Below are 10,527 nucleotides of genomic sequence, written 5' to 3' on the forward strand. Positions count from 1 at the left end.
TCCCCAGGCCTCAGTTTCCCCATCTGTCTGATGGGAATATCAGTATTTCCCATTCCTAGAGAAGGCCATGCAGAAATTTCAAGCGTGGGCTCGGGAGTTCGGACAACCTGGGTCACATTCCAGTTCCACCCTGACACTTGCTAACTGCATGGCCTGGGAAAGCTCTCTAACTGTCCTAATGAACCACAGCCAACATGAACAGAGACCATACCGTGGGCCAGGTCCTGTCCCAAAGACTTGAGTTTTATCTCATTTAATCCCCCACGACACAATGATGGCTCCTATTTTACAGATGGGGAAACTGAGGCTCCAAGTCACATAGTATGTCGGGGAGCCAAGATGCAAATCTTCATACCCACAACAGAATACAACCCTTTCATCCAGCGTGTAACCTGCACACTTGCTGTGCAAACAGGGCTTTAAGACCGATCCCCAAATCCCCCTCAAATTCTCCCTGAGTAAGAACTCTCGAGCCACCAATGCACTCAAGCTGTCCTTGGCTTCTAAGCCTTGGATTCTGAACGGCGATGAACACAATCCCAGCCCCAGGGCGTGGGAAGAGCGTGCGCTTGGCTTCTCGCCTTGGCGCTGGCCCTGCTGGCTAGTGGACCAGGGCATCACTCCCCTCTCTGAGCCTGGCAGCATCGCCCAGTTCAACAAGTCCACGGTTGGATCAGAGGCTTCCAGGCCTCTGATCTTCCAAGATTGGACCCAACTCTCCACCCCCCACCCCCAATTCCACGCCCCCAGGAAGGCCAGAAGGTCACGGTGGGACCTGCACGGGGTTAAATCCTCCAGTCCAGCACTCCCCAGGCCTCTTGCGCCAGTCTTCCCAGCAGGACGTTGGACCAAGATCAACCATGGTAAGTGTCCGCCTGGGATCAACGGCAGTCCTCCCACACACACACCTGTGGGACATCTGCAGTGACACTTCCACAAGCACTTTGTGTCGGAGCCGCCAAGTCTCACTGTGCTTTTCTTTCTCCTTAGACGACTTACAGCAACAAAGGAGCAAAGGTGAGCAAGGGGGGACATGTGGGGACCTGGGTCTGGAAGGGGGTCGGGGTGCAGGGAGACCAGGGTGTCAGCAAAGAGTGGAAAAGGAATGACTATGGTGGATACGTGCCGTCCACGCGTGCACAGGCAGTTTTCTCCCCTGGCTCTCCCAGACTGAGCTAGACTCAACCTCCTAAAAAATTTTCCCCTTTCTTAAAGACCTGCCAATCTCTTAATCCCTTCTGGAAGTTCTTTCTAATGTCTAACTTAAATCCATGTTGCTGCAGCATAAGGCTATTTCCCACTGTGAAACCTGGTCATACCTCCTGTGGGAGCGTCCCAATTCCACAGTCCCAGGATCTCAGTTTCTGCATGAGAAACCTCTTTTGAGGCTTGGCCAGGCTGCGTGGGGCTCGGCTTCTCCTAAGCTCCATGGTTGAGGCTGGGGTAAGGGAGGTGGCTAGGGGAAGCCCCACCACCTACACTTTTCTAGACTCTCTTTCAGGGACTCAACCTCACCCCTCCTCTCTTCCTGCAGCCCGAGAGAGGCCGATTCCTCCACTTCCACTCCGTGACTTTCTGGGTCGGCAACGCCAAGCAGGTAGGGAGAAGCCGGGGCAAGGTGTTGGAAGGAGCAGAGTGCAGGCAAGAGGGCCTCGTGGGCAAGGGCAGGCCTCCAGCAGGAGGTCCGTGATTGGCTCCCGGGAGGGGGCGGCTCAAGGTCAGAGCTGGGACCAGACACTGTCTGAATACTAATTACACAATCCAGGCCACGGACCCCAGCAGGAATCTTACCTGAGGGCCGAATGTGCGGGGGAGCAGGCTGTCTTCCCAGGAGGGCCTCTGCACCTGGGTTCACAGGGCAGACAGGCTGACGGGGGCTGAGGACTCTCCTTGGGGAGGCCCCCGGCTGGCCCCGCAGCCCTCACGAGCCCTGCTACCACCCTGCGATGCAGGCCGCCGCCTTCTACTGCAGCAAGATGGGCTTCGAACCTCTAGCCTACAGGGGCCTGGAGACGGGCTCCCGGGAGATTGTCAGTCATGTGATCAAACAAGGGCAGGTGAGTCCCTTCCCCAGGACCCTCCCCCTACCCCCCTACTATCACCCCTCCCCCCCCCCCATCCAGGAGGCTGGGTCTCTCCACTCCCCGAGGGCTCCAACCCGTACAGCACCGAGGTGCACCTTAGATTGGAAGGGGCCTGTCTCCGACGCACACACAGTCTGGCTGCTTCCAGCACGCAGAGCTCAGACCCACTGGGCCGTCTGCTGGGCACCTTTGTGCAACCACACAACGGGGACCTACATAGTTTTGTCTCCTTCTCAGCCTTGCCCCACACAGGCCCTGCAGTTGTTCAGAAAACCCAGGATGTCAGAGCAGGAAGTTTAAGCAGTGCCCCGGTCCATGGGATCCCTAGAGTGGTCCCCACTGGGGAGGCCTGGCCCATAGCAGGTGTGGCATGAGAGAAAGCCCCATCCCTCAGGACCCATGAGGGAAGTTAAGGCAGAGAAGGAACTAGAACCCCTGGTCCAGAAGTCCTGCATGGCTGAATCCTTATGCTCCACCAGGGGAGTCTCTGGCTGGCAGGGAGCGGGGGAGCCACCAGCCACACCTCCTCCTCCTCTGTCCCTTAGATTGTGTTTGTCCTCTCCTCAGCACTCAACCCCTGGAACAAAGGTGAGGGGCCGGGGGCGGAGACGTGGTACTGCGGGTGGGGGTGAGGCTGGATGGGGCGTGAGGGGGGCTGAGCCTAGAACAAGACGGAGCCCAGAGGCTTAGAGCCAGGTGAGGGGGCCTCTGACTTCAGTGCCTCCGCCTCTGCTGGCCACAGAGATGGGTGATCACCTGGTGAAACACGGTGATGGAGTGAAGGACATTGCGTTCGAGGTGGAGGACTGTGACTACATCGTGCAGGTGAGACTGGCCGCACCTGGACTGACGCAGGAGAGGAAGCGGTGAGGTTCAGCCTGCCCTCTGTCTGCCAGGGGGACCCCATTGGTCAGGGCTGGAGGGACACTGCTGTGATGAGCCCAGACGGTGTGACACACGGCTGGGCTCCAGGGATGCTTTGCCCCTTACTGTGTGTCCTCTCTCTGAGCCTCAATTTCCACATCTGTAAAATGGGGGTGGCCACAGCACCTACTTCACTGAGTTGTTATAAAGAGGAAATGAAGTCAGGCGCAGTCACTCACACCTATAATCCCAGCCCTTTGGGGGGCCGAGGCAGAAGGATCACTTGAGCCCAGGAGTTTGAGACCAGCCTGGGCAATATAGTGAGACCCCATCTCTACAAAAAAACTTTTTAAAAAATTAGCTGGGCGTGGTGGTGTGTGCCTGTAGTCCTAGCTGAGGTTGAGGTGAAAGGATCGCTTGAGCCCAGGAGTTTGAGGCTGCAGTGAGCTATGACGACATCACTGCACTCTTGCCTGGACAACAAAGTGAGACCCTGTCTCAAAGGGCGAAAAAAAAGGTTTAGAGGGTCAGAGCATGAATTCCAGAACTAGACTGCCTAAATCTGATTCTTATTAGCTGTGTGACTTCAGGAAGGTGACTATACTTCTCTGTGCTCCAATTTCTTCATGATAATAGTATCTTTTATATGATGTTGCTGTGGGGATTAAAAAAGTTAATACCTAGAACTGTGCTTGACACATGATATAAGCACTGACAGGCAGTAAACTTTTGCTAAATAATTGCATGAATCACGTGTGCAGAGCACTTGGCACAGGGTCTGACATGCAGTAGGTGCTCAATGTCAGCTTGTAATCTTATCCAACCACTCTTTTTACAGATGGGGAAACTGAGGACTGGAGACAGGGAAGGGTCACAGAGTGAGTTAGCAGAGGCAGGACAGACTCATCCCCACCTGGTTTCTGTTCCATAGCCCAAACTCTGTGCCTGGGCCTCAGTTTCCCTAGTTGCCAAATGCACATGAGCCATGAGTGCCTCGGGTAACGGCTAAAGCTGGCTGGCTTTCCCACCAGGGGCTGGAAAAGCTGGAGGCGGCTTGTGGCAGCGCCACGCACAAGGCCAGCCAGCAGGAGCCACAGGCAAGGGCTCTGGGAGGCTCCAGCCCTCATGGCCTCCCCACCCTGTCTCCTCTGCAGAAAGCCCGGGAACGGGGGGCCAAAATTGTGCGGGAGCCCTGGGTGGAGCAGGACAAGTTTGGGAAGGTGAAGTTTGCTGTGCTGCAGACGGTGAGTTAACTTCGGTGCCCCGCCTGCTGTCCGGAGCCCCCAGCTGACTCCAATACACCACCCCACCCACTCTCCTCAAGATTAAATTAAACATAAAGACGGTTGAAACGGTTGATAGAGCCTTTCAGTATCACCTGATCCGACGCACTCATGGGTTCTTCATTTCGTCGACACACTTTTATCGAACACCTACTATGTGCCAAGCACTGGGCTAGACACTGGGGATGCCATGATGAGCAAAACAGTGTCCCTGCCCTCACAAAGCATCTGGTTGTACGGGACAGACATTGTGTCTAAGAAACTCCCACACAAGTGGGGGCTTGCAGCTCATTCCAGAAAGGGGAAGTCACAAGATCACACATCGAGTTAGGGTCAGATGCAGGTTGGAACCCAGGGCTGAGCTGGCGCCATGACATGTGACCTGGCCTTGGCGGGGATGGGTGCTTCGGGGCCAAGGCAGGCTGTCTTCTGCCCTTAGTATGGTGACACCACCCACACCCTGGTGGAGAAGATGAACTACACCGGCCCGTTCTTGCCTGGATTTGAGGCCCCAGCATTCAAGGACCGGCTACTTTCTAAGCTGTGAGTGTCCCTCGGGGCTGGGGTGGAGTGGACCGCCCTGAGGTGGTGTGAAAAGCTCTCCTCTTCTCCATGGGACTGGGTTTCTCTGATGGGGCAGAGCGTCTGGAGCCTGCCGGGGAACTCCTGAAAGTCCCCAGGGGGCCCTTGAAGAGGTGGCACACAGGCTGAAACCATGGGCTCTGCAACCAGTCTGCCTGGCTCCAAATCCCAGCTCTGTCACTTCATAGCCATTTAACCCTGTGCGAGTCATTTCATTTCTCTATGCCTCAGTTTCTTCATCTGTAAAATAGGGATGGTAATGGCATGTGAGTTGACAAATAAGGTGCCCGGCCCCTAGTGAGTGCCACACAAGCATGAGCTATTGTTATCACTGAGGGATCAGTGGGAAGGGAAGAGTTTTGTGGGGTAACCTTCCCACTCCCCGACTCCTCCCCTTTCCCAGGCCCAACTGCAGTCTCGAGATTATCGATCACATCGTGGGGAACCAGCCCGACCAGGAGATGGTGCCTGCCTCGGAATGGTGAGCCCCTGGCCCTCCTCCTCCCCGAGAAGTGACAGCCCCTCATGGGGGACAGGCCTACTCCCCAGTTCTTGCACCAAGGGGGAAAACAGAGCACAAGATGGTGGGAGTTAGCCTGAGGCTACTGACTCCTTTATTCACTGCAAAACTGTCACCATGGAGACCAGAGGGCTTAAGGTCCAAAGTGATCCACAGGTCCTCCCTCTGAGGAACCCTGGGGACACCACAGTCCAGGGCGGCTTGGAGGAAGACTGTCACTACCCAAACAGCACCTTGTCCACATTAGAAGCAAGTGCCCCTTTCGCAAAGCACTTTGCTCCCATCGTTGGCACATGGCCATCCTATACGTATTTTGTTATGAGACACTTGCACCTGAAGAACTGTCTTAATAAAGGGACAAATCTATAATGTATTAATATATGTGAGTGGTGTCTCCTTTCCGAAGCCTGCTCAGGGACAAATTCTGGAAGGTGGAAAGTGGGGGCAGGGGAGCCAGTTCCAGGCTGGCACTCAGAGCGGAAGTGTCCTGATGGCCACCCCGCAGGTACCTGAAAAACCTGCAGTTCCACCGTTTCTGGTCTGTGGATGACACGCAGGTGCACACGGAATACAGCTCTCTGCGTTCCATCGTGGTGACCAACTATGAGGAATCCATCAAGATGCCCATTAATGAGCCAGCACCCGGCAGGAAGAAGTCCCAGATCCAGGTGGGGCCTCCTGGGGCTGGGGAGGAAGCGAGCAGGGAAGAGGTTTGAGGGCTCTTGCAGGGAGCAGGGGTGTGGGTGACAGGGCAGGTGACAGTGGTCTCCTTGTTTCCCTCCCCCAGGAATACGTGGACTACAATGGAGGCGCCGGGGTCCAGCACATCGCTCTCAAGACCCAAGACATCATCACGGCGGTTAGAACTCCATTCCTGGTCCTAATTCCCCTCTCATTCAGCTCCAGGGATGGTCTCTGCAAAATGGAGAGGGAGTGGGCAGCGACAGTCCTGGGCCCCCTTCTCTGGCCTGGTTCCTGCAACTCGTGTGCACACACATCCCCGCCCCAACCTGGACAGTTCAGTCTCTGCAGAACTTCTGGGCTTTCGAGGTAGCAGGTGGCAGAGTATCAGGAAGCCTGGACTGCAGTCCCAGTTCTATCAGTGACACACTGTGTGTCTCTGGGGGATTCAATGCTCTCTCTGGTCTTCGCTTCCCTCACCTTGAAAGTGAGGATATCAGGCTACAAGATCAATGATGTCCTTTTAGCCAAATTAAATGTCCTGCACCTGTGGATCCAGACTTTGGGGAGGCCGGGTCCTACCTACTCCTCTGCACTACGGCAGAGCGGACAAGAGCCCGGACTGTCCCATTCAGTCCTGGCCCAATCAAGAGTTCACTGCATGACCTTGGCAACTTCATTCATTCATGCCCATAACAGATGTTTACTGAGCACCTACTATGTACCAGGCACTGTTTTAGGTCCTTGGGGTACATCTGCAAAAAATTGTTTCTACCCTTATGGAGCAATAAACAAAAAAAGTAAACCATATGTGTTAGTGGCAAGTGCTCTAGAAGAAAATAACGCAGGGAAGTGGGAGAGTGAGGGCCAAGGACATTGCACATTTAGATTGGGTGGTCAGGGAAGGCCTCATGGAGGAGACATTTGAGAGCACCAAGGGGTGAAAGGAGAGAAGCCCGTGGAAATCTGGGGGAAGCACCCCAGGCAGAAGGGAGCCAGGGCAAAGGCCCAGAGATGGGCATGTGCCTGGCGGGCTGAAGGAACAGCAAGGAGATCAGTATGGGTGGAACAGAATGAGCAAGGGAGACAAGGTAGGAGTGGACACAGATGGGGAGGGCCACAGTGACGACTTTAAATTTGACACTAAGACTTGGCGCCACCATGGGGTAAGCAGAGGAATGACATGATTTGGCTTGTATTTTAGTAAAATCACTCTGGCTACTATGTTGAGAACAGATATTTAATCTCTCAATGCCTCGGTTTCCCCAGTTATGACATGGAGGTAATACTCATCTAGAAGTAGGCCAGGTGCGGTGGTTCACACCTGTAATCCCAGCACTTTGGGAGGCTGAGGCAGGAGAATCACTCAAGCCCAGAAGTTTGAGGCTGCAGTGAGCTATGGATCGTGCCACTGCACTCCAGCATGGGTGACAGAGCGAGACTCCGTCTCTAGAATATAATTAATTAATGAAATAATCATCGAGATGCCTCAAAAGATTGCTGCATGGACACAGCGAGGCAATATATGGAAAGTGCTTGAGACAGGCACTCATCGTGAGCGCTCCACAAACGCCAGCAGTTTCTGTTCTAATGGGGCCCAGGACAGGGAAGGAAGGGGACAAGGTCACACCGTACGCTGGCCGTTGAGGGGAGCTAGGACAGGGACCTGGCACCTCCACCTGGCTGGGGGTGTTAAACATGGAGAAAGAAGCAGGCTGACCTCAATCTTGCTCCGACACAGATCCGCCACTTGCGAGAGAGAGGCATGGAGTTCCTGGCTGTTCCTTCAACGTACTACACACAGCTGCGGGAGAAGCTCAAGACAGCCAAGATCCGGGTGAAGGAGAGCATCGACGTCCTGGAGGTGAGGCCCAGGCGGGATCCTTCGCCAGGTGCGGGTACGAGCCCTGAGTTCCGTCCTGCCTCACAAATGTCTAAGCCCCTACCTGGCATCAGGCACAGGGACATAGAGGGAAAACCAGACCAGGTCCCTGCTGGCACAGGACTTGCATTCTGGGGTGGGGTGCAAGGAGGGGAGACAGATGACAAACAAATAAATAAGAAAAACATCAGAGCGAGCGAGAGAGAGAGATTGAGAGTTGGTGCCAGGCAGGAAGTTAAAACAGGTAATCAGGGGCTACTTTGCAGAGAGGAGTCAGGAAGGGGACTCTCTGAGGAGGTGACATTTAAGTGCAATCTAGATAATGAAAGGGAGCTGGCCATGTGAAGGGCTGGGGAAAAGCATTCCTGGCAGAGGAACAGGCAGTGCAAAGGTCCTGAGGCAGGGGCAGGCACTGAGTGTCTGAGTACAGAAAGGCGGCCAGATGGATGAAAGGTTGTGTTTGAGGAGTGACCTAGGTCCGACAGGTAGGCAGGAGCTGATTCCTCCTGGGAGCTGTTTAGGAGTTTGGATTTTGTTCTTCTGTGGCCAGAAATCATTGGAGGTTTTCTGATTTTGTTTTTAAGAGTTTTGTTGATATGTGTCACATGTCATCATTTTAAAGTGTGCAATTCAATGTTTTTTTTTTATCTATTTGCTATGTTGTGCAACCATCATCAAAATCAATTTTAGAACATTTTCATCACCCCTAAAAGAAACCTGGAACCTCTTAGCTATCATGTCCCAGTCCTTCCATCCCCTGCCCTCTCCACCGCAGCCCTAGGTAACTACTAATCTACCTTCAGTCTCTATAGCTTTGCCTATTCTGGACATTTCGTGCAAGTGGAATCACACAATAAGCTTGTTGTGACTGGCTTTTTCACTTAGCATAATGTTCTCAAGATTCATCCATATTGAAGCACGTGTCAGTACTTCATTCCTTTTTATAGCCTAATATTAATGTCCCATTGTATTGGCTATGCCACGTTTTATTTATCCATTCATCAGTTGATAGATATTTGGGTGGTTTCCACTTTTTGGCTATTATGAATAATGCTGTTGTGAACATTTGTGTACAATGTTTTTTTTGTCATATGTTTTCAATTCTCTTCAGTACATACCTAGGAGTGGAATTGCTGAGTCACATGGGAACTCTATGTTTAACATTTTAAGAAAATTCCAGACTGTTTTCCAAAGTGATTGCACCATTTTACATTCCCACCAGCAACATAAGAGTGTTCTGATATCTCCTGGGGGGGAGTGTTAAACAATGGAGCGACATGATCTGATTTTTTATAAAATCCCGCTGATGTCTGCGGGGAGGACAGATTGTAAGGAAGCAAGAGGAAGCAGGGAGCAGTCTTGATGGTGGCTTAGACAAGGACTGTGGCAGGGGAGTGGTAATGGGACAATCTGGGATATATCTGGAGGTGGCTGGAACTGCTAGGGAAAGGGGTCTTTTCCTGGTCTTGGGGGCAGAGGAACCGCTATGGACTTCTAAGGATCCCACCATGCCAGGCTAGAAGGGCGGGCCAGCCTCCCTCAGCAGAGGGCCCTGTCTCCCTCCTAGGAGCTGAAAATCCTGGTGGACTATGACGAGAAAGGCTACCTCCTGCAGATCTTCACCAAGCCCGTGCAGGACCGGCCCACGCTCTTCCTGGAAGTCATCCAGCGCCACAACCACCAGGTACAGCCTGTGCCCCGCAGGCCCGAGAGGGCATGCAGGTGGCACGGCCGGCTTTCTGGCTCCCCAGCTCACCTCCTCTCTCCCGCTCCAGGGTTTTGGAGCCGGCAACTTCAACTCACTGTTCAAGGCTTTCGAGGAGGAGCAGGATCTGCGCGGCAACCTCACCGACTTGGAGACTAACGGGGTGGTGCCCGACATGTAGGCCCCGCCCTTAACGTAGGGCCCGCCCACCACGTTTGATCCATTGAGGCCCCGCCCCCTGTTTCTGGAACACGCCCACCTCCCAGCCCCTGAACATCAGACGCTCTCCCTATTGGCCACTCCCTCTAGACCCCGCCCACCAGCCTACTCTGGAACACCCCCAGGCTCCGCCCACCTCCTGATCACGCCCCCTCGGGCCACTCTCTGCTCCCGCCCTCCTGAGTAAAGCGGACCGGGTCCAGTGCGAGTGGTGTTTGTGCCCGGCGTGGAGCAATGGCGCCACTTCGCCGCCAGGGGGAGCCCAGGGCGCCAGCGCTGCCGGGCGTCCGCGTTAAGAGTTCCGAGCGCCACTGCACCCGAGGAGGCGCTCCGCTAAGTGGGACCGCGCCGGTCGGGGGAATCCTGGAACCAGAGGAGGCAGGGGACTGACACTCTAGGGAAAGACAGATAATGCCTTTCATAGCGTGGTAAGCGCTCTAAGACAATAAAGCAGGTGATGAGATTGCGTGGAGGTGAAGATAGCAGGGGAACTAATTTCTATGAGGGAAGGCCCCTCCGAGGAGGTGACATTTGGGAGCCAGGTGTGGGAAAATCCGGGGAAAGAGTATGCCGGGAAGAGGGAACAGCAAGAGAAAGGCCCTGAGATGGAACGGAGCTTGGCAGCCTCTTGTCTGCTGGCTTTATGATCTGTAAAGATGAGTTTGTCACTCATAGCCCAACCTCTGAACATTTGAGGGGAGAGTGCT

General features: G+C 54.1%; 1 protein-coding gene across 1 annotated transcript; it reads left to right on the top strand.

The window, feature by feature from the left end:
* The first annotated feature begins 783 nt into the window (after positions 1-783).
* Positions 784-10,292, top strand: HPD (4-hydroxyphenylpyruvate dioxygenase). The gene is made up of 14 exons (XM_069497330.1): positions 784-863; positions 991-1,017; positions 1,535-1,597; positions 1,953-2,057; positions 2,630-2,672; positions 2,827-2,909; positions 4,103-4,192; positions 4,671-4,774; positions 5,217-5,294; positions 5,839-6,001; positions 6,121-6,192; positions 7,756-7,878; positions 9,464-9,580; positions 9,672-10,292. The coding sequence occupies exons 1-14, from the start codon at positions 861-863 to the stop codon at positions 9,780-9,782; spliced, it is 1,182 nt and encodes a 393-aa protein (XP_069353431.1). The 5' UTR covers positions 784-860; the 3' UTR covers positions 9,783-10,292.
* The last annotated feature ends 235 nt before the right edge of the window (positions 10,293-10,527 follow it).

Source organism: Eulemur rufifrons, chromosome 21 (genome assembly GCF_041146395.1).
Source record: "Eulemur rufifrons isolate Redbay chromosome 21, OSU_ERuf_1, whole genome shotgun sequence".
NCBI classification, from domain to species: Eukaryota; Metazoa; Chordata; class Mammalia; order Primates; family Lemuridae; genus Eulemur; species Eulemur rufifrons.